We start from the raw sequence: 24,747 nt of genomic DNA, 5'->3' as shown, positions 1-24,747 counted from the left end.
AGTTCTGTGATAGGTTCTTAAGAAAATAGTCAGTCATGTGTAATTTTTTTCTCTTTCAGCCTTTCTAAGAAAAGTCTACAGCATCCTTTCTGTGCAAGTTCTCTTAACTACAGTGACATCTATTTTGTTTTTATACTTTGAGTCTGTACGGACATTTGTGCATGAAAGGTAAGGTAACAGGATGATTCTGAATCATTTCAGCCACTGCATATGATCAGAAGGGCATATTATAAGCATATTTTTTGTATTAACTTTTGAGGTTAGAATGTAAAAAAGGTTCATTATTAACTCTTATTTTGATAAGGAAAATGCTCCATAATATGGGATTTACCTCTGAACTTTACACCTTACAGTTTTGTAGGGTTAAACACTCATCTCTCTTTTTTGTCCTCTTCTTCTCCCCATCTCACGCTCCTCAAATTTCCCAAATGGAAAAATAGTTTCTTTTGACAGTTTGGTATGGGTCATTTCAGGTTTTTTCCTCTATACCTTCATAAACACATAAATTAGATAAATTTTGTTAAATTGTGTAATATGTTTATATTATTTTTTAACTTGAAAATGCTTTTAATTTTATGTCTTTCAGTCCTGCCTTAATTTTGGTGTTTGCTCTTGGATCTTTGGGTTTGATTTTAGCATTGACTTTAAACAGACATAAGCATCCGCTTAACCTGTACCTGCTTTTTGGATTTGTGAGTACTTTGCAATATCTGTTCCTATTACACTTATCCTGAGTTTAAAATTTATTTATTTGAATGCATATACATATATAGCAGAAGTGGGACAAAATTAATGAGCTTTTTAAAAATTTGAGTAAAATTACTTGTAATTTCTAGTCTCCTGGAGATTTTAACCTTTGTCAGTTCCAAAGTTCTGTCTGTCAAAATTATGCTGTAGTCCAAAAAATAATGAGTTCGTGTCACATGACTCGGCTTTGTGACTATCCAGTTATATGATAGTTGGCTGGGCATGTTAGCCTTTCTGTACGTAGTTTTCTTAAATGTAAAATGAAAACTAGATTATTCCTGTGATACTTTCTATCCCTATACTCTGTGATTTCTTGGGAAAAAATTATATTGTGGCCTTTATTTCACAGACCTTAAACTGATATGTTTATGATTAATTCCTCACAGTTAACACTCTGTTCTTTTAAAGAACCATTTGCTCAACTGATGTGTTTTACTGTCTTGTTTCAAATTATAGTTGGAGGAACTCAACTTTAAGTCATGTTTGTTGAGATATTTGTGAAAACTAAAAACTAAATTACTTACAAAAACTCAATATGAAACTTGACCAAAATGAGTTGGTAATGCTCAAGTTATGTATTTTAAAAATTATTTTTCCTATACTCATATCTAGTATGACTTTGGGTTCTGATTTAAAAATTTACTTCAGAACATTTGAAACTCATATTAAGAATATTTATAGTCAAGTAAGAGTGAAATGCTATTTACCAGATTAAGTTGCTTTTAAACTGAAGAGAGTTTGTGCATTCTGGGAACAAGTTTATGTTAGTATGATGAAAGAAAAGCTCATGACTTTACAATTACAGCAAAAGTTATTCATGTAAATCTTAGGCTGTTTTGTTTGTCAGGTATCAGTACTCTAACCCAAGTTATCTCAAATAGCTGGGAGTTTTAAGGATATAAGAGCTTGGGAACCCACCAGCCCAAATCCAGCAGGACTCAAGAAGAAAAAGAACTAGAGGAAGGTTCTAGAAATGGTACTACTGTAGGAAATTCAGCAGCAAGAATTTGTGGTCTCCTCTCTTTTTCCATTACATCTTTTCTCTACCTTACAGCTGTCCTTACACATAGTTTTCCCCTTTGCTATTATCTTAAGTGTTTATGTGGCCCATTGTGGGCCCCCATAGAGTTCATGAACCTTTTAGTTTTAGCTCATGCCGCCATTTCTTCATTCTATGAGTTTAGATTCCTAAATGAGAAAGAATCTGATTGCCACAGCTCACATCCTGGAATGTTAGCCAGTATATGGGTTAGCAGCTAACTCCTGTACCAATCAGCTGTGTCCTAGAAGAGAGGGAGGAGATACAAAAAGAAACATGTCATGTGTAGTTCCTCTTCAACTCTATAAATAGTCAGCTTCCTTTTGGAAAGACTGTGATTGATTTCTATATGGGAAGAGGGTGTGGACTAACTTGTGCCAAGCAGGGAGATAAGAGCATCAGCCAAATGCTTATGGGCAAGATGGTGACTTACTGCTGTAACTGTTGATCATGCTCATAGCTAAAAATGGTTTAACAAGTAAGAAGGCATGTGTAGTGAATTTTAGACTACTCAGAGGCCCCTGATACTAGGTTACTTTGTCCTCCTCCACCAAAATAAGAAAGGAGGTATACCTTACCTTGCCTTAGGAGGCACACATTCATGTGTGTATGTATCTATCTGAACACATTTAAAAGGGTTGGCATTAAGTTTCCTAATCTTATCTTTTCTCTTGTTTATACTGTCATGTTTTCTACAGATAATTGAGTATGGGGTAGGATTTCTTACCTAAATTAATGTCACAAATATCAAGAATGTATAGGCATGTTGCCCAGAAAAATATTTTTCTATCGTCTTGCTACGACTTCCCCAACACTAATAACATTGTAACAAAGTGGCTTTATGGAGTACATATCTATGTACAATTTCAAATACCATTTTTGCTAAGGTTCTGATGGTCTTGATTTCAGTAGGGGTGGGTTATAGGGAGTGCTTCTTCCAGGAGTGTGGTGTATAGCCACTGCTGTTAGCTAATGGTTTTGCCTCTATGAAATGATCTATCAGATAGTTTATAAGATCTAACTAGTGTAAGCATATAAAACAACATAAAGATATGTAATTAAGAAGGCAGAGAAGCTAGAGGATAAAGCTCAATATCCCTAAATATTTTATTTATATTAAGAGTTAGCTACTTGTCACATGGCTTTCAGCAATGACAAAATCATAATGGTTAAACAAGATGGTTTATATCCTTTTCAAGTAAAAATCTGAACGACTATTAGTGAAGTTATCAGTGATCCAGGCACCTGCTATGGGTAAGGCTTTCCTCAAGTGTTGTGTGGTATAAGATATGCACCACCATCCAGATGTTTCAAAAAAAAAGAAGAATAGAAAGGGGAGAGCAAGTCTCTTTACTCTTTCAAGTTGTACATCTCTCTAGTCACATTCTATTGGTTAGATAGATGTAGCTGCTGGGGAGGCCGAAAATGTAATGTACAAACTGAACAGCTATGTGTCCAGGTAAAAATTCTGTTACTAGGGAAGAAAGAGAATAAATATTGGGAGACAAAGTTTCAAGACTGCCATATCAAGGTACTTCCTAAATATTTTGTTCTTCCTATGTTTGTGTGAGATACTGAGATTTTTATAAATGTGCATAAGATTTTCAATTTCATTTTGATTTACATTATAGAGAATGATAAAAGTAGAATTTTTATATTATTTCTGTAATCTTCCTGTTACAGATATGAAAAACTCGTTAGAGTTTAAGGGATGATGGGATCACAATTAGAATCTAAATATTCTTGCTCAATACACTGAGGTCTTTTCATTATAGTGTGCTTATTATTTGTCCCATATAGTTCACAAGGCTGCTCTGAAGCTAAAAATGAGAAAATGCATATAGAATCACAATGAACTCCTAGAAACTAGAACATACATATGACAGCAGTATAAATCTGATGTGCATTTACGTAATTTGTTTCCTATTTTAGACACTGTTAGAAGCTCTGACTGTGGCCTTTGTTGGTAAGTCATAAATGTGCTTCTATATGTTACATTTTTTAATGTGGATAAATCTTTTGGGTAAAAGCTTAACCTTATGGAATGTCATATTTCAAAAACATGGCATAGGTTGAAGAATTTTAAAAATATAAGTAAAAGTTAAATGTCTATACATAGTTTAGCTGAGCTTAGAGGCTGCAGAAAAGAATTAGGAAACAATAGGAATGGAGGACAATATTCGTTTGAGTTTGTCCACTTATAAAAATAAGACAACCATAGCTAATGTAAAGGGATCTCTGAGGTAACATGTTTGTTGAACTGGTAACATATGTTTGGAGCCATATCTTTTCATCACAGCCCTCTTGAATTGCCTGCATTGAACTATGCTTTATTGTTATACCCTCATATTTTGTCAAATGGCACTACAAAGAAACAGTGGTAATTTTTGCTCTTTATTTGGTGTTACGTATGTGTTTAAAAGAATGTGTATCCTCAAATGATGTCATTCATATGTGGAGTATAAGAACAAAGGAAAACTGAAGGAACAAAACAGCAGCAGAATCAAAGAACCCAAGAATGGACTAATAGCTACCAAAGGGAAAGGGACTGGGGACAATGGGTGGGAAGGGAGGGATAAGGGCGGGGAAAAAGAAAGGGGGCATTATGATTAGCATGTATAGTGCGTGGGGGACACGGGGAGGGCTGCGCAACACAGAGAAGACAAGTAGTGATTTTACAGCATCTTACTACGCAGATGGACAGTGACTGTGAAGGGGTATGTGGGGGGGACTTGGTGAAGGGGGGATCCTAGTAAACATAATGTTCTTTCTGTAATTGTAGATTAATGATACCAAAATAAAAAAAATAAATAAATTAAAAAAAAAAAGAATGTGTATCCTGTGTAATGCCCGAAGTAAAAAATTTCGTGATCTATTAACAATAAAAATTATGGTTGTCTCAAAATGGTTTACCTAGAGTACCAAAAAGGTCAGAATTAACTGTTAAGTCTCAGTAACAGTACGTTTTTAATCCTTATGGTTAATATATCTCTTCCTATTTTGTCATTACAGTTTTTAACCTTTCTATGCCATTTGTATGTCTATTGAATCTATATATTATTTGGTAATCCACCTCTTCCTTTTATAAAATAATCAGTATATAAGCAAATAATAGTAACTATCCAAAAAATGGGATTGAAATTTCTCAACATTGAAATATTTTTAATATTTACTTATTAGTGTTATTAGCTATTAATATTACTTACTGTTAATGTTATCAAGTCCATCTCTGCCCTTCCCATCTCTCACTATTTGTAAAGGATGTAGGAGAGAGACATACTCTAGGGTTTTTGGAGTTGGGGATAGAAATACATAGATGGGCTAATCTGAGAACATCATTTTTCTCAGGAATTATCTCTTTTTACACCTAATCTAATACTGAAATTACTGACAAGAAGCAAAATTGATTTCATGTTATCTTTTTTGTGTTCACCTTCCTAATCCAGTAATGACTAGAGAAATTCCAATAATGTAGCATTTAAGAATAGAAAGAACTTGGATTAACTAATCCCTGAAAAATTAAAAATGACTTAAATGGTTTTGGGTTCAAAGCACTTAACTTCCTTTAGAGAGGTTATAATTTTGCATTCTCTTAAAATGTTAAGCATTTGTATTACAATAGCCATAGTCAACCCAGATAGCCATTCTAAAATTACAGAAGGGAATCTGGTATATGTTCACTGACCTCCCCCGACTCCAATGATTTACTCCAAGGTAATGAAGATTTGGATGTAAAGCATTTAGTGGTTGGTTTCTGTCCTCTGCAAGGTCAGTGAATGGCAGGCAACCCTGGACAGCCTCAGTACTTTTCTTGCACAGTTTCTTTGATTTGGGCTGATGAACTGGGTGTGCACTTAGCCAGGTGACTGCTAGAAATGCTGCTGCTGTACAGGAATTCCCAGTGGCCACAGGACCCAGAATTATCCCTATTGATATTTAAGCCATAATGGACAATCACCACAGATGGTGATTAACTACAACTGGCACAGGGATAGGTGAGAGGCATTCCACCATATCCCCCAAACTCCTAACTGGCTAGCTGTGTAATCTCTTTGCAGTCATTTATTTAACTTTGTAATAATATGACCCCTTTAGTTTTATGAATGAATATTTGGAATCTGTTAATTGCATTATGGTTGTGGTTTTACTCTACTAATATTCAAGACTGAATAAGAAATCTATTCATAATTGTTTTTATTGGCAAGTAGTACAGGAGAATATAAAATATTTGTTAAATGCCATAAAAAGCTTTTATATTATGTCTATATGCATTTTTAATATTTTTATGATTTTTATGATATATTTTGTAATTTTACAGTTACTTTCTATGATGTCTATGTTATTCTGCAAGCTTTTATACTGACTACTGCTGTATTTCTTGGTTTGACTGTGTATACTCTACAATCTAAGAAGGACTTCAGCAAATTTGGAGCAGGGTAAGTTGTATATTCGTAGCTCTCATATCTTTATAAGTAGTTTTGAGAGAAGTGCTATGCTGCTAGCCTTGGATACTGCCTTTTAAAATGGAGGGTAAGAAGATATCATCTCTTTGAGTACTAAGGCCAGGCCCTACTTTCGCTGGACATACAAGGAGAAGGAAGGTGACTTTTGAGTCATTTGCTTCCCTCTATATTGAAAGGGAAGTGAATGCCAAAAATAACTAGCTTTCTAGAGAGGCTAGGCTTATATGCTTTATGAGTGATATGGAATTTACCTAAATTATTTAGATCTTTGTCTTAACATGTTACTTAGACCCATCTACATCTTTGTGACAAAAGCAAGATAAATGACCCAGGTGTTGGAGATGTCTATATGAACTTTAAAACCTGCCTGATCCCTCTACTTACCCTGTATCCTTCAAACTAAATATACAGAATGGTCCTTTTTATATTAGGATAATGGTACTGTGTTGCCCTCACCTGGTAAGAATGCCCACCTCTTTTCTAAGGTCATTAGTAGCTTTCTGTTGGCACCTAATCAACCACCCATTTTCTGTTCTTTTTCCTGTTACAACACTAAAAATTTACAAAAGTTTACTCTTGCAAAACTTTTTCTTCCTTTTTTTTTTTAGTAATCCAGATTACCAGAAATCCTTATTGAGATAATGTAGTTGGTCAGCCCAACACTGACAATTGTGCAGGATACTTGAATTGTTGTATTAGAATGGTGTTTGATTCAATGAGAGACGTTTTTTTTCCATTTCCTGTTTTTTGTATATGGGGGGGTGGGGTCTGTTGCATATATACTTGTGTGGTATATATGATGAAAGATTTGCTCTCTGTTGCTTCTTCCCATCCCAGTCTCCAACTCTGCCCCTCCCTTCCATCCATTCTAGTACAGTCTCTAGAACTCCTATTCTGATAAACAATCTCACCTATATATCAGTTCTTCGTAATATATTCTTTCTTCATCTCAGTGGAAACTTGATTCCTCCCTGAGAAAGACTCCTCTAGCTGCTCATTCTCCCATACGCTATATAGTTTGCAGTGGTGGGAGTTAGTGATGAAAACTGTTCTAATCCCCTAGCACCACTTTCATCATTCCTTCAGTGTGTAGGAAATCCGCTGCCTTAAGGTTTATGCTGTCTAGCTATGCACATCCTGTTCTTAATGATTATTGTCACTGATTCCTTTTTTGGTCAAGCCTTCTTTATTCTTTAAAGACTTTAGCATTGAACCACACATTAGGCCCATCCATCACCTTAGTTTCTCAATATATCTGGACTCTTCTATGTTGGTAACTTTAATCTCCTTGCCATGGCTACATTATGGACCTTATCATCACTAGGGATTGTTCCACTGCTGAAATCTTAAATGCCAGTGTACCGCTTTCTTCAATCTTTTATCCTTCTAGCTATCTCACTTCTTTAATCCCATGACACCTATTTACTATGTCTTCTTCAGGGACTGTTAATTGCTGTAATGAACTGTCCTTCATCTCAGACTTGGGAGTCATGTCTTCTAATGGCATCCTTGAAATTGTGTGAGTAAGGCTAACTTACTAGCTGGCAAGTAGGGTAAAATCTCATGCTGTACTTAGTTAGTTCTTAGTACCACTGTTCCCATACTTCTTGGTACAGAACCCTTGGAGTTTCCCTAGGGTTTTAGTATGAAAATGCAAGTCCTGAGTTCCTTTCAATCCTGAAGGATCTAGACTGTAAGGTGGCATGATACTTAATTCTAATTTAGGTATGCCAGATGTATGCTGAGAGATTCTGTGACCATTCCAGCAAGAGAACAGAACTGAAATCTCACCATGCCACCATTCTCACCAAATGGGATTCTATTACTCTGTGTATTTAATTTCTGATTTAACTCTATTATTAAAGAACACACTCTGTATGATTTCAGTCCATTTGCATTTTTTGAGATTCATTTTATGATATCTTAGTAAATGTTCTCTGTGTATTAGAAGAGAATATATGTTTTGCTGATGGGTGAGTGATAAATGTCAATTTGGTGAAGTTGGTTGATGTTGTTCATGCTTAGTAATACTCTCCCTGCTTGTTCTACCAATTAATGTGAAAGTGGTATTGAAATGTACAATTAAAAGTATGTATTGGTTCTCCTATCAGTTCTAGAAATTTTGTTTCATGTTATTTTGAAGCTGTTTTTAGGTGCAAAAACTTTAGGATTGTTATATCCTCTTGATGACCTCATTATTATTATGTAGGGGGATTATATATGGTAATATTCTGGGCTTAAAATCTACTTTATTAATATATACCCTGGCTGTCTTTTGGTTGTGTTAGCATGATATATGTTTTTCCATCCTTTTATTTTTTAGCTTGTGTCTTTATAGTTAAAATGGTTTTCTTGTAGGCCATATATTGTTGGACCTTGCTTTTTTATCCAATCTGGCCATTTCTGCTATTAATTGGAGTGTTTAGACCATTTATATTTCATATGAGTTTAAGTTGGGTTTTCTTTCTCTTTGTCCCATCTGTTCTTTGTTCCTTTTTCCCTCTTTTCCCTCCTTCTTTTGGATTATCTGATCTCATTTATCTTCTTTCTTGGTTATTAGCTATAGTGCTTTTAAATAGATGCTGCTGTAAGCTTTACAGTATGCATCTTTAAGTCATCTTAGTTCACCTTCAAATAACATACCACTTCATGTATAGTACACTTGTATCTCCTCTCCCCTACCCTTGTGCTATTGTTGCTATAACTTTTAGATTCACATGAATAAACCTCATAATATTATTATTTTTGCTCTAAACATTAAATTCTTTCTTGAAGAGATTTAAAAAATAGGTAAAGTCTTTTATGTTCACCAACACATTTACCATTTCTGTTGTTCTCAGTTTCTTTGTGTAGATCCAGATTCCCATCAATTATTTTCCTTTTCCCTAAGGATTTCCTTTTAGCATTTCTTATAGTGTTGGTCTGTTGGGCTCAACTTTTGTATATCTAAAAAAAAATCTTTATTCTACCTTTGTTTTTGAAAGTTATTTTTTGCTAGTATAGGATTCTAGGTCTGAGGGCTTTTTCTTGCTTTCAGTGCTTTAAGGATGTCACTGTACTATATTCTGGCTTGTGGAGTTTCTGACAAGAAGATTTGCTGTCTTTATTATCTTTGTTGTTCTGTACATGACTTTTATCCCCTACCTACCTTTAACATTTTCTCAGTAATTTTCAATAATTTTATTATGATTTGATTATTTGGGGTGTGTGTGTGTGCATGTGTGTGTGTTTTTGCATGTTATTTCTGCTTGAATCTGTCAGTTTAAACTTTTAATCAAATTTGGAATATTTTCAGTCATTATTTCTTCCAACATTTTTATGTACCCACTTCTTTCTCATCTCTGTTGAGACTCCAGGTACATATATGTTAAGCTTCTTGACACTGTTCCACAGTTCACTGATGCTGTTTTGTTTTTCCAGTCTTTTTCTGTCTGTGGTTAGTTTTGGTTCATTTCTGTTGTAGTTTTCAAGTTCAGTAATCTTTTCTTTAGTGTCTGATCTGCTGTTCATCTATGGAAATTCAGTTCAGTTTGTGTCTTTTAAAAATGTATGTGTTCCATTTCTCTACTCATGATGATGATTCCCTCAATCTCCTTGAATATATGGAATATATTTTTAATGTCATTGTTTACTAATTCTATCATTGTGTCATTTCCGAGTTTGTTTCTTTTGGTTGATTTTCTTCTTACAGGTCCATATTTCATTGGTTCTTTTGCATGCCTTTATAATTTTTATTGGATGCTGGGCATTGTAAATTTTACATTGTTGGATGCTGAATTTTAAAATTTTCTTCTCAATTATCTCTGGCTTTGTTCTTCTACTAGGAAGTACTGAAGTTGGTTGGAAGTTGTCTGAACATTTTGAGGCTTGTTTTAAGCTCTGCTGGATTTGTCCAGGACAACGTTTAGTTTAGGATTAATTAGGCTTTGCTGTTGAGACAGTACCCTTCTGAGAAGCCCCATGTCTTAGGAGGTTGTTCCATGCTGCTTGGCGAATGCCAACCATTCTCAACCCTGTGTGAGCTCTAAGGATTGTTCTGCCTGCTTCTCTGTGGTGGTTCCTACCCCAACCTTTGTGACTTCCTCACATACCTGCATTGATGAATATTCAGCTAGACTCGAGGGGAGCTCTCTATATTATTGCGAGAGCTAGCTAGCTCCTGGAGAAGCTCTCTCCTTTCTGGAACTCTGTCCTGTACATTCTAGCCACCTTGGGCTCTCTGACCTCTGAGTTCTTGTCTCTTCAACTCAAGGGACAAGAAAGCTCCACATGGGTTCCTTTGCCTACACTGTGGCCTGGCAACTCTTTCTAGCTAGGTCATTTGTAGAGCTTACCTCCTTTGCTTCCCTTATTTCAGGAATCACTGTCCTGTGCTTCTTGTTGTCCAGTGTCTGCAAACTGTTGTTTCATGTTTTCTCTGATTTTTATTTAAGGATGGAGGGTAAATTTGACCCCTTTACTTCCTTGTGGCCTGAAGCAGCAGATGTGTATTCAAGCTCCCAAGTCTCCTATTTGAAAACAAAGGGCTGAGTTCTTAGATGTTCTTTGTCATATCATTATATTATGTATATATAATTATACTTTATATATGTAAAGGTATGAATGGTAAGTCATAAAATTATAGCAGTGGCAAATTAAGTTCTATAATACATAAATAAAATAGTCCATTGGGAACTTTAACAGATATGTATGTTCACAGAATTATTTGCTATTATTATTTGGTTTTAAAATGCAGTTACGTTTCATTTGTTCATGTATATATTTTCTAGAAGTTTTATAGATCTCTGAAGTAAAATACTTCTAATGATGTTTCTGCTTTTTTTATTAGTATTTTTGTTGATATACAACTTGATGTTTCTGCTTTTATCAATATTCTCTTTATGTTCCAATTGAAAACTTTAAAAGTGATACTCTTAAATAGTTTTGTACACCATAAAAACTAATGTTGGATAGCTGTTCATTCAAATTCTGGATATTCTACAGTATTGATTATATGTTTATGAATTCTTACATTTCAATATTCTTTGCCAAATATCAGGATGGATTTATTTCTTCAAACGGGTTTACAAAGTTTTTTGGTAAGGAATAATATTCTAAGTTATTAATATTTTGTTTTTATAGACTATTTGCTGTTCTGTGGATTTTGTGCTTGTCAGGAATCTTGAAGGTAAATTGTTTTAAAATGGTAACTTGAAATATTCTGGCCATATCAATATAAATATATGTTTATATATTAAAAAGATATATGACTTTATATATAAAAGTTATTTACTGTAGAGTTAATATAAAAGTTACTGTTAAGAGTAACTTTTATGATAGGACACTTAGAATTATCTGGAGTATTTGTACACAGAATGGTTATAAAATTATCTTTTAAAAAAATCAAGGTCTTATGTTAATATCATTGACTGAATTAAAAATGAATTACCTAGGTCTTATGTTAATCAATATTATTGACTGAATTAAAAATGATAGAAGGATGAATTAAAAATGAATTACCTAGAGAAAGGCCCTCACTTGTAATTGCTAGTCTCCAAGTAGCACATGTAATTCTGATAAAGAACTATATTTTTAAATTTATATTTGGAATGCTACTGTTTGAAGTCAACTGGCTTATTTCTAGCAAGGATAGCGTCTTTTGGTCTGTCCATTCATCTTCTTATCCAACAGAAATGAAGGTGGACCTGCCTTGCCTTTGTCTGCTTTTAACATTTGCTTTGAAAGTTGTGCAGCATTATTTAATCTGTATACAATATATGTGACTTAAGAGCAAATAACTTCAATATTCTTAATATTGTTCTTAAGTATAAACTTATTTTAATTTCTTCTAGTTATTTTTTCATAATGAGACAATGGAGTTGGTCTTGGCTGCTGCAGGAGCCCTTCTTTTCTGTGGATTCATCATCTATGACACACACTCCCTGATGCATAGGCTGTCACCTGAGGAGTATGTATTAGCTGCCATCAGCCTCTATTTGGATATCATCAATCTATTCCTGCACCTGTTGCAGTTTTTGGAAGCAGTTAATAAAAAGTGATTGAAAGCAGTATACAGAAACTGATTCATTGAGTAATAAAGTTTGAGATAATAATTAGCTTTTATGATGTTATTTGCTGTGTACTTCTGAGCTCTTACAATTATATAATAGCAATTACAATTATATTAATGTAATACATATATAATTATTAGATTATGTAACAGTAGCATAAATCTTACTGTTTTAATGGTATTGCAGATACCATAAATCCTTGATTTAGAATCTCAGGTAAGAGATATCCAAATTCTATTTTTATGTGCTATATTTGCCATATATAGATTGTTCATTTACAATTCAGAAATAATTTCATGATTAGATTAGGTTAAGAATATCAAGTTATCTTTGTGTAGTGATTTTATCTAAATTTTCCCTTAAGTAACATTAGGTCTGATTTTAAGTACTTGTATCCTTACCATTATACAGTATAAATCTCCTTTTTCTAAGAGCTTTTAATTTTAACTTTATTTAGAAAGGAAAACTATTAAAGATAAATTCCATAGAGAATTATTCAGTACTAAAATTATATTAAAATGTTAATGACATTTATAAAATGATAATTAAAAATTGAAAGTCTGCTTGAAAGTCAGATTTGGCATAATAACTAACATTTTTAGTTTTTTAAAGTACAGGTTTCTTTTTAAAAATTATAGCAGTGTACTAGTGACCAGTGACCCTAGTAAATTCTTTCACTGTATTACTTTGTTAGGGCTGCCATAACAAAGTAGCACACAGTGAGTGGCTTAAACAGAGATTAATTTTCTCACAGTTCTGGAGGCTAGAAGTCTGACTCAGGATGTCAGCAGGGTGGTTTCTTATGAGGTCTCTAGGCTGCTGAGTGGTCATCTTCTCTCAATTTCTCTGTGCCTAAATTTCTTCTTCTTCTAAGGATACCAGTCATTAGTGCCCACCCTAATGACCTCATTTTACCTTAATTGCCTCTTTAAAAAACTTGTCTCCAAATACAGTTGCATTCTTAGGTGCTGGGGGTTAGGACTTTATAATGGTCTGAATGTTTGTGTCTCCCAAAATTTGAATGTTGAAACCTAATTCCCATTATGATATGACGAAGTGGGACTTTCGAGATGTACTCAGGTCATGAGCATGGGGCTCTCATGAATAGGATTCGTGCTCTTATAAAAGAGACCTCACAGTGAGCCCTCCCACTTTCTGCCACATGAAGTGACAGTGAAAGACAGTCTCTGAACCAGCCAGGGAAGAGGGCCTTTAGCTAGATGTTGAATCTCTTGGCACCTTGATCTTGGGCTTCCCAGCCTCCAGAAATGTGAGAAATAAATTCTGTTGTTTATGAACTATCTCTTCTCTCCTATTTTGTTGTGGCAGCCCAAAAAGACTAAGACAGACTTTATCGTATGAATTTGGGGGGTACACAATTAGCCTGTAACATTCACTAAGCATCATTTTACATCTATTAAGTTGAAATAAGCTACTAGTATAGATTTAACCTCTGGTGAGTTTTAGGTATAAGTTTAACTTAATCATTATCAATTAGTTGTTGAATACCCAATTGGATGATGCTAGACTCAAGTTTAATATAGCATAGTGGATAAGAGCATTTAAATTGGGAGACTGTGCTGATTATGTGACTTTTGGCAAGTTACTTATCATTTCACTTAGGTCATTTGCTCATCTTTATAATGGGAATATAAGAAATACCTTATTGGATTGTTACAAGGATCAATGAGATGGATATATCATATAAACAAAGTGCTTAGTGTCAGCTGCTATTATTATTGTCAGTCCAAATGCAGAGTGTACTGAATTGTGATTAAAGATACTAAATAAGCAAAAGCAGACTTGACATGTAAAAAATGTAAAACATTGCTATTCCTTTCACTAAATTATTTTTTGGTTTGGGAATAACAGTTTTTTTGAAATATTTATTCAATTTGTCATTAATTTATCTTTTTAAATGAAATGAATTTGCAAAAAACTTTTAATTTCTAATATGACAAATACTGTAATTTCTAAGAGTGTAAAGAGATTGATCACAAGATCAAGAAGTTTGAAAACCATTGTATTTTATAAATGAACCATAGTTGTTCATACATTCCTCTGTCAGTGAATTTTGTACAGTTCGTCCTTTTTCACTATAGTAATCAGTGCTGCTATGTGTGTTCCAGTGTGCACAGGTAAAGGAGTTTGTGTAGGTAGGGAGTATATGCCTAGGTAGGGAATATATCTAGAAGCAGAATTGCTGTGTAAAAGGGTACATGCAATATCAATTTTTTACATCAAGTAAAGGTGAAAATATGCAGACTCCAGAAATATTTAAAAAGTGCAACCAGCAGGACTTGGACAGAGTGACAGGCAACTCCATGTGCAAGGTACAAAGTATAGCCAGCGAGACAGGTGGAAAATGAGGAAAGAGTAGTATGTGAGAACTGTTTTTATTGAATGTAATTTGGGGAAAGGTGCAGTGAACCCTGTATGCCCACCTTCATTCCTTTTCTGCAGGCCTCACACCTGGCTTAAATCTACCTGATGTACTTTTGGGTTTTAGTGTTGTCAGCAGCCAGCTGTGGGCCTTTTCAGAGCAGCTGGGAACTTAGGTTCCTTTTTTTCATCTTTGTACAGCTTTGTCTTGAAGCCTCTGTTACCTAAGGCCTGGGCAACCCGAGGTCACCATCTGAACCTCAGAAGTCTTCCTAGTCCTTTTTAAGTTATTATTCAGATCAGTGATTCCATAACTGCAGGGGCCCTACTGGCTGGTGTCCCTAGTGTAGCATGCCTTCTAGATGGGGAACCAGTTCACTTCCTGTCAGGTATTCAGTGATACCTACTGTACTTCCAGTCCCATAACCTCCTTCCAGCATTGTGAGGGAGCTGAAGTATGTCCAGTTTGGTGCTTCCTCCATCAGGGTCAGTTTCCTGAAGACAGTAGTTTAGTTTCCATCATCACTGTATACCCAGCATACTGTCTATCACAGAGTACTTACTTAAATGTATGAATGAGAAAATGAATTAAATATTTTTTTATATATCAAATCCACTAACCTATTAGAACTGCTTTTATACAAATGGTGAGGAACAGAAGTCAAAAAATTATTTCTTTTCAGTAATGCAGTCTATGATTCAGCTTTTTAAAAAGCATTAGTAATGCAGAATTAATGGCATATATTTAACACCATCACATTTTCATAAAATTTTTTCTTTTCTGGTGCCAAGGGTCTGTTCATATTGAAGTCTTGGCCTGGTATGTTAAGATACAGTCAAATTTGTACTATCTGAAAGTGAGCTTTTTCTAATTTAAAATGCAATGTAAATGTGTATTTTTGGGAGAGGTAAATAAGATCTAACATAGCTAACTTGTAGAATAGAAATTCACTACCTCTTTTAAGAACTTAATCACCTACTTAACAGGTTTCTCAAGCAAGCTTTTTTATGTTCTTTGAGCTATTTTCAGTCTGTTAAAAAAAACTCAAGAGTATTCTGAGTTTAGTAATTTCCGTATGATGCCGTTTCTTCTAGGACACAAATATAAAGAAAAAATCTACCCACAAATTGTCTTGGAAAGAACTCTCTTTCACTAAGGCAACCAATTTATTAGGCCATCATTAAAGATAATTCATTTCCTGTTTTTTTGGTGTATGTTGTACATCTCCAGAAAACACTGCTTAAAAATAGTACTGTGCATGTTTGAAATTATGTAAAAATGATGAGAGCTACCATTTGTTTAGCTCTTACCACCTACCTAGGATTAGTTAGGTTGTGTTAGCTACATTCCATGTTAAGGAAATACAGGCCCTTAGTATTAATTGCTCACATCATCCACAAGGAAGTGTTGGAACCAATATTTCAGACCAGTCTGGTTCCAAAGCCTATGCTATTAGAATCATATATAAAATATGTTGTATGTGACCATTGAGACAATGTTCTAGGCTAATTAACATTGTGTCTGGCATACATGAAGTGATTAGTCAGGTAAACATTCTATCAACTGAACTCGTTTAATCATTTTACCCTTTGTACTTGTGTTTGGGATGGGAAAGGGTTCTTTTTTTTCCTTGTTTTTAGTAACAGCTTTGAGGTTATAACTGACAAATTGCACATAATTAAAGCGTACAATTTGGTAAGTTTTGACGTACAAGCGTGAGGCCATTGGCCCGAGGGGAAAACTTACGGACTGCAAATGAAAATGACCCCGATTGGATTCTAGATACATCTGTGATCTGGTGTGATTCGGGCCAAGGAAATCCATGAAAACTGTGAACTGAGGCCGGACGTGAGATCTAAAGGTCGGCTCCGAGCTCCTTACTTCACAGGCCTGTCGCCTGGCTAGGACCGCACCTTGGCTAGTCTCGCGGCTATCCTGCGCACACCGGCGGAGTGGGCGTACATGGGTTAAGAACCAAGGCCGGACTCTCGTCCGCATTCTCCGAATCCCGCACGCGCACCTAAGAGCCTAGCTTCCAGACGCGCGCCGCGCCAGAGGCCGGAAACGCGTTAGCGCCGGATTCCCAAGACCGCGCCTTCCGAGGCTTTCCGGAGCAGGTCGGCTCCCGGCGTGCAGCGCGCCCGCTTGGTGTGCTGGACGTGGTGGGAAGAGCGTCCCGGAAGGCGGAAGTGCGGGGGCTTCTGGTCGGCGTGAACTGCGTGAGGTCTGAGTTTCCGAACCGTCTCAGGTGAGTGCTACACCACCCGGGTCGAGTGGGGCGTAGCGTTGGGGCTTGATTCCAACGCCTATGGGGAATCTTATTTCAAGCCTCGTCCTTCTATGGACAAGCTGGAGCCCGGCCCAACGATGCAGGCCTCCCTCCAGGGCCTCCCGGGGCCTTGGCGGCGTTCCTCGTGCGCTGTGCATAGAGTACAGTACCCGCTCTTAGTTCAGTCTCGCTCAGGTTGACCTCGACCTTCAAGGTTGTTGACCGCAACTCCCTTCCCTGCCCCGGCCGAGCTTGGGTTGCTGTAGACGGGACAGTGAGTTTGTGATTGCTGGAGTCCAAAAATGTTAGTGCATTAATCATCCATTCAACAGATGTTTATGTGCAAAGCGCTTTACTTTGAGGGATCCAACGATGAAAAAGACCTGTTTAGTCCCTGCCTTGTGGCTCCCACAGACCTCCAGGGATGATAGAAAATAATTGATTTCAGATTGTAACACGTATTTAAGAGGAAAGAAAAGAATGTCGTGGTAGAGAATAAAAGGAGGGGAGCCTACGGGGGGCGGGGCGTGTCAGAGCAGCCCTGCCTAAGGTACTGAGATGAAGGACGAGCCTTGGGAAAATAAGTTCCTAGGCATAGGAGCAGCAAATGCACTGAAGTGGTCATAGTTTGGACTTTTTTTCTTTTTCTTTATTTATTTTTCAAACTCATGTCTTAATGATTTAAGTGCTTTGTTGATGTACAACTAACTCAAGCTGCACATGTTTAATGTATGTGATATAAGTTCGGTGTGTATATATATCAGCACAATAGAGATGATGTTATAAATCACTACCAACGCTTCCCCGAAAACTTTATAATTCTTATAATCCCTTCCTACCCATTCTGCATCATATCACCAGACTCTGTTTTTTTTCCAGATGTAATTGGTACTCAGGGTTGGTGGGGAGTGTGTAACATGAGAAGAGAGAGAGTTGAAGGAGGCAGGGGCCAGGTCATAAAGAACCTTGTAGATACTGAATAAATGAGGTAGGAAGTTATTAAAGAATTCCATGAAAAGCAATGATATGCTCTTAAGTTTTTAAAGCTTACAGTAGCCACCTGGTAGAGGATTTAGGGCTAGGGCTAAGGGGTGGAGAGAAAGCAAAAGTGGAAATAGACAAGTTGAAAGTAGATTGGCTTGAGAGAGTGAATAATGAGGAAGATAGGGAATGGAATGTGCTGTAGGTTTGAGGACACTCAGATCAAGATTCAATTGAAAGATATAAGAGCGTTTTGTAATTTGTAAGTTATTGCATAATAAGGTGATGATGCTCTGCATTTTGGGGGAAATTAAAGTTCTGTATCTTGTATAGAAACTCCAGGAGTTTTCAGACATGACTTATAGTTTGCCAGTGATCACAAGGAGTTTAATTTGGTGTTATTAACTCTTCTTTAATGGCTGTATATGCTGTGTTGATGCTAACATAATTTGCACATTATGCCATCATAAACCATGAACAGTAAAGAGTTTTACCTTCTATTTGTTTATGTTTTGTAGATACCTTTTGACTTGGTTTTCTAAGATTTTTCCCTCTTTTTGATAGCAAATATTTGCTTTGAATATGTACTTTTATTTACTTTCCAGGTAAGATATGGCTAAAAGCTTACGTAGTAAGTGGAAAAGGAAGATGCGTGCTGAAAAGAGAAAAAAGAATGCCCCAAAGGAGCTCAGCCGACTTAAAAGTATTCTTAAAGTAGACAGTGATATTTTAATGAAAGATGTTCAAGAGGTAGCAACTGTGGTGGTACCTAAACATTGTCAAGAAACAACCCAGTGTGTGGTGAAAGATGAAAAAGGTGAGTTTATGTGCTTCACTTAAAAATATATATCAGTTTCCTGTTGTGACTCTTTTTCCTTTTTTTTTTTTTTGACTGTCCCTCACTCATTCCCGCACGTTTCCCTACAAACCTTCTGCCATGCTAATGTAATTCTTTGAAAGCTTATAGTGCTTCTAGAGGTTCTATGCTAAGCTCTTTTAAAGGCAGTTCATGTGAAGAGGCATGTGTGGATTATTCAGATTATTATTGGGCTTGGGTGCTTATACTGCAACCCGAGTGTCTCAGGAATAGACAGTACTACAAGAGTGGACAAACCCAGACAGCAACTATGTTGGAAGGGTAGGCAGCTCAGTCAGGGACTAGGCAGGATAGAAGGAGGTCTTCCAAGACCAGTTTCTTCACTTGTGTTCAGAATCCTCTCCATTCTCAGCGGCTGTACTAGTGCATGCACTTATCAATCTGTATTCTCCACTGGATCATTCACAACAGCACAGATGTGTTCTGGGATGTCCCATCTCAAGAAAGAAAGAAAAATCCCTCCTTTGGTCTCATGTTTCTCAGACTCTACTGCTTTATTTCAGCCCTCTGTCTTGAAACTTCTTAACGCTTGGCTGTCTATGTTTCCTCACATGCACATCACCTGTGCACATCTACTCTTTGTTGAGATAAAATTCACATAACATATAAAATTAACCATTTTAAAGTGTACAGTTCCAGTAGCACTTAGTACATTTGTAATATCCAGCCATCATCTGTTTCCAAATGTTTTATCCTACAAGGAAACACCATACCCATTAAGAAGTTTCTCCCTCCTCTTCCCTGTCCCCAAGCCTCTGGGAGCCACTGATGTGCTTTTTGTCTCTGTGGATTTACCTATTCTAGATATGTTCTTCCTTTTGTATCTGACTCCTTTCATGTAGCATAATGTTTTTGAGGTTCATCCATGTTGTACATGTATCAGTACTTCCATTTTAAGGCTGAATAATACTCCATTTTATGTATGTCTCATGTTTTGTTTGTCCATTCATTAATTTGGTAGACGTTTGGGTTTCTTCCACCTTCTGGCTATCGTGAAGAGTGCTGCCCTGAACATTTGCTTATAAGTTTTTGTTTGAATACCTGTTTTCAGTTCTTTTGGGTATATACTTCCGAGTGGAATTGCTGGGTCATTTGGTCATTCTGTTTACTGTTTACTGTATTAGTCACACTATTTTACACTCCCACCAGCAATATGTGAGGATTCCAATTTTTTCACATCATTGACAGTACTTGTTATTTTCCAGGTTTTTATTATTGCCCCATCCTGGTGTGTGTGAAGTGGTATCTCACTGTGGTTTTGAGTTGCATTTACCCAGTGACTAATGGTGTAGAGCATGTTTTCATATACTTACTGGCCAGTTGCATGTCATGTTAGGAGAAAGATCTGTTCAAGCCCATTGCCCAGTTTTTTTTTTTTTTTAGATAATTATTTTTTATTGAAGGGTACTTGACGCACAGCATTACATTACATTAGTTTCAAGTGTACAACACAGTGATAAAACATTTATATACATAATTCTAGGTTCCAGCTAGCACCCTACCAAGCTGTTACAATATCTTGACTATATTCCTTATGCTATACATTACATCCCGGTTACTTATTTATTTTACCATTGGAAGTCTGTCTTTTTTTTTTTGTGAGGGCATCTCTCATATTTATTGATCAAATGGTTGTTAACGACAATAAAATTCTGTATAGGGGAGTCAATGCTCAATGTACAATCATTAATCCACCCCAAGCCTAATTTTCGTCAGTCTCCAATCTTCTGAGGCATAACGAACAAGTTCTTACATGGAGAACAAATTCTTACATAATGAATAAGTTACATAGTGAACAGTACAAGGGCAGTCATCACAGACACTTTCGGTTTTGCTCATGCATTATGAACTATAAACAGTCAGTTCAAATATGAATACTCATTTTGTTTTTATACTTGATTTATATGTGGATACCACATTTCTCTCTTTATTATTATTATTTTTAATAAAATGCTGAAGTGGTAGGTAGATACAAGAGAAAGGTAGAAAACATAGTTTAGTGTTGTAAGAGAGCAAATGTAGATGATCAGGTGTGTGCCTGTAGACTATGTGTTAATCCAAGCTAGACCAGGGCAATAAAACATCCACGTATGCAGAAGATTTCTCTCAGAACGGGGGGGTGAGGTTCTAAGCCTCACCTCTGTTGATCCCCAATTTCTCACCTGATGACCCCCCTGCGACTGTGCCTGTCTTAGGTTGTTCCTCCCTTGAGGAATCTTACCCGTCTCTGGCTAACCAGTCATCTTCCGGGTCCATACAGGGAAATGTAAAGTTGGTAAGTGAGAGAGAAGCCTTATTGTTTGAAATGGTTAGCTTTTTATTTCTTTGCATATTTATGCCCTGTAGATTCTATGCCCAGCATTTGTCTTGAGGTATCTTTACCACTTGGAAGAATTATGATACTCGGTAAATTTGATATGAGGCACGAATTCTATTTAAGGGTTGTAATTAGGAAGGAAGAAGAAAAGCTATAGAAGTAGCAGGCGGAAGAAAACATGGGAAGATTGATTATTTCTTTGACATATCTTCTTGTAGAGTAACTTCAGCATGTATAGGTTTTAAGCTACTACTTAAATTGCGCACACACATTAACATAAGAGGAGTATTGTTACATAACCAAAGCATACCTGTAATTACCAGCCATCTCCAGTGAAACCAAGAAAACCAGTTAGGCACCTTAGGCATTTGTGAAAACTTATCTATGATATGGTGGATATTGTCCAACTGAACTTGAACAGTCTGAGAGAAATCAGACAAATTAAAACAACCCATTCCTGGGGAATGTTCACATCCCTTATGTTCTTTTAACAGTAAATAGTCTGTAGTTGTAAGATTTTGGAGTGCTACAATTTGCATTTCTCCTAATTCTTGGTTGAGTTCCAACAGCATAGATCCAGTCAAATTTGTTGTTTTACTGTATGCACAGGCCAGCTTAGATATCTCCTTCATTCCCATGGCAAGTCCAGGAGCCGGTGGGATGAGTGCATCTACAGCTGTAGCAGTGCGTGGATCTTTGTTGGGGTTTTTTGATGAGCATCTTCTGGCATGAGTCTTCCCGAGAGTGCTGATGTTGGAAGTTCTCTTTCATATCGTATCTTAGTTCATTTTCGGGGTAGCCCAATTAGGCTTTGATCTTCTGTATAAACGCAAACAGACCCTTTGCCTACACTTTTATATGCCCTTTATACCCTTGTGTAGAAATCATTGGAGGTTACCACACAGGAACTGCCCTTTCTTTTGTTTTGTTTTGTTTTGTTTTTGTTATCACTAATCTACACTTACATGATGAATATTATGTTTACTAGGCTCTCCCCTATACCAGGTCCCCCCTATAAACCCCTTTACAGTCACTGTCCATCAGCATAGCAAAATGCTGTAGAATCACTACTTGTCTTCTCTGTGTTGTACAGCCCTCCCCTTTCTCCCACCCCCCATGGATGCTAATCTTAATAGCCCCCTTTTTCTCCCCCCCCTTATCCCTCCCTACCCACCCATCCTCCCCAGTCCCTTTCCCTTTGGTACCTGTTAGTCCATTCTTGAGTTCTGTGATTCTGCTGCTGTTTTGTTCCTTCAGTTTTTCCTTTGTTCTTATACTCCACAGATGAGTTAGATCATTTGGTATTTCTCTTTCTCCGCTTGGCTTGTTTCACTGAGCATAATACCCTCCAGCTCCATCCATGTTGCTGCAAATGATTGGATTTGCCCTTTTCTTATGGCTGAGTAGTATTCCATTGTGTATATGTACCACATCTTCTTTATCCATTCATCTATCGATGGACATTTAGGTTGCTTCCAATTCTTGGCTATTGTAAATAGTGCTGCGATAAACATAGGGGTGCATTGGTCTTTCTCATACTTGATTGCTGCATTCTTAGGGTAAATTCCTAGGAGTGCAATTCCTCGGTCAAATGGTAAGTCTGTTTTGAGCATTTTGATGTACCTCCATACTGCTTTCCACAATGGTTGAACTGATTTACATTCCCACCAGCAGTGTAGGAGGGTTCCCCTTTCTCCACAGCCTCGCCAACATTTGTTGTTGTTTGTCTTTTGGATGGCAGCCATCCTTACTGGTGTGAGGTGATACCTCATTGTAGTTTTAATTTGCATTTCTCTGATAATTAGCGATGTGGAGCATCTTTTCATGTGTCTGTTGGCCATCTGTATTTCTTTTCTGGAGAACTGTCTGTTCAGTTCCTCTGCCCATTTTTTAATTGGGTTATTTGTTTTTTGTTTGTTGAGGCGTGTGAGCTCTTTATATATTCTGGACGTCAAGCCTTTATCGGATGTGTCATTTTCAAATATATTCTCCCATACTGTAGGGATCCTTTTTGTTCTATTGATGGTGTCTTTTGCTGTACAGAAGCTTTTCAGCTTAATATAGTCCCATTTACTCATTTTTGCTGTTGTTTTCCTTGTCCGGGGAGGTATGTTCAAGAAGAGGTCACTCATGTTTATGTCTAAGAGGTTTTTGCCTATGTTTTCTTCCAAGAGTTTAATGGTTTCATGACTTACATTCAGGTCTTTGATCCATTTTGAGTTTACTTTTGTATATGGGGTTAGACAATGGTCCAGTTTCATTCTCCTACATGTAGCTGTCCAGTTTTGCCAGCACCACCTGTTGAAGAGACTGTCATTTCGCCATTGTATGTCCATGGCTCCTTTATCAAATATTAATTGACCATATATGTCTGGGTTAATGTCTGGATTCTCTAGTCTGTTCCATTGGTCTGTGGCTCTGCTCTTGTGCCAGTACCAAATTGTCTTGATTACTATGGCTTTATAGTAGAGCTTGAAGTTGGGGAGTGAGATCCCCCCTACTTTATTCTTCTTTCTCAGGATTGCTTTGGCTATTCGGGGTCTTTGGTGTTTCCATATGAATTTTTGAATTATTTGTTCCAGTTCATTGAAGAATGTTGCTGGTAGTTTCATAGGGATTGCATCAAATCTGTATATTGCTTTGGGCAGGATGGCCATTTTGACGATATTAATTCTTCCTAGCCACGAGCATGGGATGAGTTTCCATCTGTTAGTGTCCCCTTTAATTTCTCTTAAGAGTGACTTCTAGTTTTGAGAGTATAAGTCTTTCACTTCTTTGGTTAGGTTTATTCCTGGGTATTTTATTTTTTTTGATGCAATTGTGAATGGAGTTGTTTTCCTGATTTCTCTTTCTGTTGGTTCATTGTTAGTATATAGGAAAGCCAGAGATTTCTGTGTGTTGATTTTGTATCCTGCAACTTTGCTGTATTCGGATATCAGTTCTAGTAGTTTTGGGGTGGAGTCTTTAGGGTTTTTTATGTACAGTATCATGTCATCTGCAAATAGTGACAGTTTAACTTCTTCTTTACCAATCTGGATTCCTTGTATTTCTTTGTTTTGTCTGATTGCCGTGGCTAGGACCTCCAGTACTATGTTAAATAACACTGGAGAGAGTGGGCATCCCTGTCTAGTTCCCGATCTCAGAGGAAAAGCTTTCAGCTTCTCGCTGTTCAATATAATGTTGGCTGTGGGTTTATCATAGATGGCCTTTATTATGTTGAGGTACTTGCCCTCTATTCTCATTTTGCTGAGAGTTTTTGTCATGAATGGATGTTGAACTTTGTCAAATGCTTTTTCAGCATCTATGGAGATGATCATGTGGTTTTTGTCTTTCTTTTTGTTGATGTGGTGGATGATGTTGATGGACTTTTGAATGTTGTACCATCCTTGCATCCCTGGGCTGAATCCCGCTTCGTCATGGTGTACGATCCTTTTGATGTATTTTTGAATTCGGTTTGCTAATATTTTGTTGAGTATTTTTGCATCTACGTTCATCAGGGATATTGGTCTGTAGTTTTCTTTTTTGGTGGTGTCTTTGCTCGTTTTGGTATTAGGGTGATGTTAGCTTCATAGAATGAGTTTGGGAGTATCCCCTCCTCCTCTATTTTTTGGAAAACTTTAA

At 36.6% G+C, this 24,747-nt stretch overlaps 2 protein-coding genes across 7 annotated transcripts in view; both read left to right on the top strand.

Moving 5' to 3' along the window:
* Nucleotides 1–16,932, top strand: part of TMBIM4 (transmembrane BAX inhibitor motif containing 4) — a 29,798-nt gene extending 12,866 nt beyond the window's left edge. The window contains exons 2-7 of the mRNA XM_036894997.2: nucleotides 60–168; nucleotides 587–692; nucleotides 3,719–3,752; nucleotides 6,105–6,222; nucleotides 11,371–11,416; nucleotides 12,081–16,932. Of these exons, the coding sequence (XP_036750892.1) occupies nucleotides 60–168; nucleotides 587–692; nucleotides 3,719–3,752; nucleotides 6,105–6,222; nucleotides 11,371–11,416; nucleotides 12,081–12,287 (620 nt within the window). The 3' untranslated portion in view covers nucleotides 12,288–16,932. The remainder of the gene's footprint in view (nucleotides 1–59; nucleotides 169–586; nucleotides 693–3,718; nucleotides 3,753–6,104; nucleotides 6,223–11,370; nucleotides 11,417–12,080) is intronic.
* LLPH (LLP homolog, long-term synaptic facilitation factor) overlaps nucleotides 16,793–24,747 on the top strand; it is a 183,671-nt gene continuing 175,716 nt past the window's right edge. For all 6 annotated transcript variants that reach the window (XM_036895000.2, XM_036894998.2, XM_036895003.2 and 3 more), the window contains exons 1-2: nucleotides 16,793–16,930; nucleotides 18,538–18,749. In XM_036895000.2, the coding sequence (XP_036750895.2) occupies nucleotides 18,545–18,749 (205 nt within the window). In that variant the 5' untranslated portion in view covers nucleotides 16,793–16,930; nucleotides 18,538–18,544. The remainder of the gene's footprint in view (nucleotides 16,931–18,537; nucleotides 18,750–24,747) is intronic.

This window comes from Manis pentadactyla, chromosome 10, assembly GCF_030020395.1.
Source record: "Manis pentadactyla isolate mManPen7 chromosome 10, mManPen7.hap1, whole genome shotgun sequence".
NCBI classification, from domain to species: Eukaryota; Metazoa; Chordata; class Mammalia; order Pholidota; family Manidae; genus Manis; species Manis pentadactyla.
Note: the sequence above shows the minus strand (reverse complement) of the source record. Positions and strands in the feature narration are given on the sequence as shown.